Raw genomic sequence first — 3,397 nt, forward strand, 5'->3', positions numbered from 1 at the left:
CCGGTGCACCGAGTTAAAATGCATATAAACATTTGAAGGGGTTCGTTGATACATGTTGGGGAAGCAAACAAACAAATGTCTCTGAGGATACTTTGAGGCTAAGGCTTTTTCCCTTCTCTCTATGGTGGAAAGCTTTATTTCAAGTATTCCATTCATACTTGGGATGAAGTAGCGGAGAAATTTATTTCAAAGTACTTCTCTCTCGGTCACATGGCCATTCTTCGGGATGAAATTCTAGCATTCAAGCAAGAGCATAATGAACCACTACACGAGATATGGGGAAGATATAGGACAATGGTAAAAGAGTGCCCCAACAATGATATGATGGAGAACATGATTCAACAAACTTTCTATCGGGGGATCAATACCTCCAACCAATGTGTAGTGAATCAACTTGCCGGTGGGAACTTTATGAATACGCCTTATGTGGAGGCGTGTGATATTTTGGATGAAATGGCAGATACTTCATCGGCATGGCAATCTAGAGCCAATGTTCTACAAAGTGATCCAAATGTGATTCTTCTTCATAAAGAGTTACATGACCATGGGCAAGCAATAACCGAGTTGACAACCACCATGAACAAATTGGCAAAGGCTCAACTTCAACAAGTAAAAAACCCAAGGCAAGTCAATGTTATGGAGGGAGTCAATATGATGGTAAACAAGAGAAGAGCAAGAAGTCCACAAGTGCAACAAAGAGTGGACAGTTTTGTGCAAGATGATAGTGGGTTTGATCAAGGAGATTCTTACAATGATCAAGATGAAAAGGTCCAATGTGTGAACAACTTTCAAGGGCAAAGAAACAACTACCAAGGCCCTAGTCAACAACAATGGAGACCTTTGAATAATCAAGGCAATTGAATTCTAGCAACCAAGGTAATTGGAATAGTGGAAACAATCAAGGCAATTGGAGTGGAAGCAATAACCAAGGGAATTGGAAAAACAATAATATTCAAGGTATTTGGGGAGGCAACAACCAAGGCGGGTGGAACAACAACCAAGGAAATCGGGGGTCGAGTTTTCAAAGGCCCCCAATGTACCAACAACCGAGCAACCCATCTCCTTATCCTTCTCACGGTCCTAGTTTCTCCAATAATAAAATGGGTTGTATTGAGAATATGTTCAAGCAAATGATGGAGAAGAATGCCGATTCCGATGCCTAACTTGCTTTACATAACACATCAATCCGTAACTTAGAACTACAAATGGGTAAAATCTCTCAAGCTTCAAATTCTTGTCCTAATGGAGCACTACCAAGTGATACGGTAGTGAACCCGAAGGGTAGGAACACTACGGGGCATACCATAGCCGTTACTACAAGAAGTAGAAGAGGTGGGAATGCACCTACCTCAAGTCAAAGGAAACATGTGGATGATGAACAAGTAGTAGAAAAAGAGAAGATCCCGAACAATGTTGTGCAAGCAAATGATGAAATGCGGATTGATATTGATGACACGATGGAAGAGATTCAAGAGGATGTGAACCCATCTAGGGATCATGTAATTGACATACCAGAATCGGTAGTGCAAAAAGCTAAGGCACCATTGCATAAGCCACCTCCTCTCTATCCTCAACGGCTTGCCAAAAAAATGGCGAGAATCAATTCAAGAAGTTCATTGATATGATAAAGAGTCTCTCTATAAATGTGTCATTAGTTGAAGCTTTGGAGCAAATGTCCGGATATGCAAAGTTTATGAAGGACTTGGTGACAAAGAAGAGATCGATGAATTTTGAAACTATCAAAGTCACTCACTAAGTGGGTTCAATTGTGCACTCGATGGCTCCAAAGTTGGATGATCCCAGTGATTTTACAATTCCTTATACCATTGGAAGTGTCGAGTTTGCAAAAGCTCTTTGTGATCTTGGGGCGAGTATCAACTTGATGCCCTATTCGGTTTTCAAGACATTGGGAATTGGGCAACCAAGACTCACATCTATGAGATTACAGATGGCTGATCGTACAGTGAAGAGACCGTTGGGGGTGATTGAGGATGTATTGGTTCGAGTTGACAAGTACATTCCCACGACGGATTTTGTTATTCTTGATTGTGAAGTGGACTATGAGGTGCCGATTGATAGACCTTTCCTTGCTATGGGAAAAGCTCTTGTTGATGTGGAAGCCGGTGAACTCACTTTCCGGGTGGGTGATGAAAAGGTGGTATTCTACATGTGCAAATCTATGAAGCAACCGAATATCAATGAAGTGTATTCGTTCGTGGACTTGGTGACCGAAGTGATTATTGATGATACAAGTGCCACGATTAATGTGGGTGACATTTTGGAGGCCGTTTTGCTCAGTTTTGATGATGATGAAATGGATGGCTTCATGGAATCTGTTAATTCTTTGCAAGGGATGGGGTCATACAATTATGCACCTCGGAAACTTTCCTTGGATCTTGAGAATAGGAAAATTCCTCCTACAAAGCCTTCAATTGAAGAGCCTCCTATCTTGGAGCTGAAGCCATTACCTCCACATCTCAGGTATGAATTCCTTGGCCCTTGCTCTACTTTACCGATTATTCTTCCTCTTGTTTGACTAATGTACAAGTTGACTCTACATTGGCGGTGCTCCACAAGAGGAAGAAAGCTATTGGGTGGACTTTGGAGGATATTCGGGGAATAAGCCCTGCATTTTGCATACGCAAGATTAATTTGGAGGAAGATGCCAAACCCTCCATTGAACAACAAAGGAAACTCAATGAAGCCATGCAAGAGGTGGTCAAAAAGGATATCATAAAGTGGTTAGATGTCGGGGTTGTCTACCCCATTTCTGACAGTTCGTGGACTTTTACGGTGCAATGTGTTCCGAAGAAGAGGGGCATAACTGTGGTCACCAAGTTGATTCAAACAAGAACGGTGACCGGATGGACAATGTGTATGGACTATCGGAAGCTAAATAAAGTCACAAGGAAAGACCATTTCTCACTACCCTTTCTTGACCAAATGCTTGATAGGTTGGCCGGTCGGGCATTCTATTACTTTCTAGATGGATATTCGGGCTACAATTAAATCCTTATTGCCCCGGAAGATAGAGAGAAAACAACTTTCACTTGTCCCTATGGCACTTTCGATTTTAAGCAGATGCCATTTGGCTTATGCAATGCACTGATAACTTTTCAACTGTGTATGATGGCAATTTTTACGGGTATGGTAGAGGACTACCTTGAAGTCTTCATGGATGACTTTTCGGTAGTCGGGGATTCCTTTGATGATTTCTTGGCAAATTTGGATAAGGTATTGGCAAGGTATGAAGAAACGAACTTGGTATTGAACTGGGAGAAATGCCATTTCATGGTCAAGGAAGGTATTTTCCTTGGACACAAGATTTCAAAGAAGGGAATAGAGGCCGACAAAGCGAAAATAGTGGTGATTTCTAAACTTCCACCTCCAACATCTT

The 3,397-nt window shown here is 41.7% G+C and overlaps 1 protein-coding gene across 1 annotated transcript; it reads left to right on the top strand.

The window, feature by feature from the left end:
* Window positions 1-1,777: 1,777 nt before the first annotated feature.
* LOC138910238 (uncharacterized) lies at window positions 1,778-2,900 on the top strand. Its single transcript, XM_070201464.1, has 2 exons — window positions 1,778-2,266; window positions 2,778-2,900. Exons 1-2 carry the CDS (start codon window positions 1,778-1,780, stop codon window positions 2,898-2,900), a joined length of 612 nt encoding a protein of 203 aa, XP_070057565.1.
* The last annotated feature ends 497 nt before the right edge of the window (window positions 2,901-3,397 follow it).

The sequence above is a fragment of the Nicotiana tomentosiformis genome, chromosome 4 (assembly GCF_000390325.3).
Source record: "Nicotiana tomentosiformis chromosome 4, ASM39032v3, whole genome shotgun sequence".
Taxonomy (NCBI): domain Eukaryota; kingdom Viridiplantae; phylum Streptophyta; class Magnoliopsida; order Solanales; family Solanaceae; genus Nicotiana; species Nicotiana tomentosiformis.

Bases quoted from the DNA above. Each gene is read 5' to 3' on its own strand.
- LOC138910238 (XM_070201464.1), top strand. From the start codon at position 1,778: ATGGCTCCAAAGTTGGATGATCCCAGTGATTTTACAATTCCTTATACC. The intron at 2,267-2,777 runs GTGGGTGACATT...CATTTCTGACAG, and splicing joins ATACAAGTGCCACGATTAAT to TTCGTGGACTTTTACGGTGC.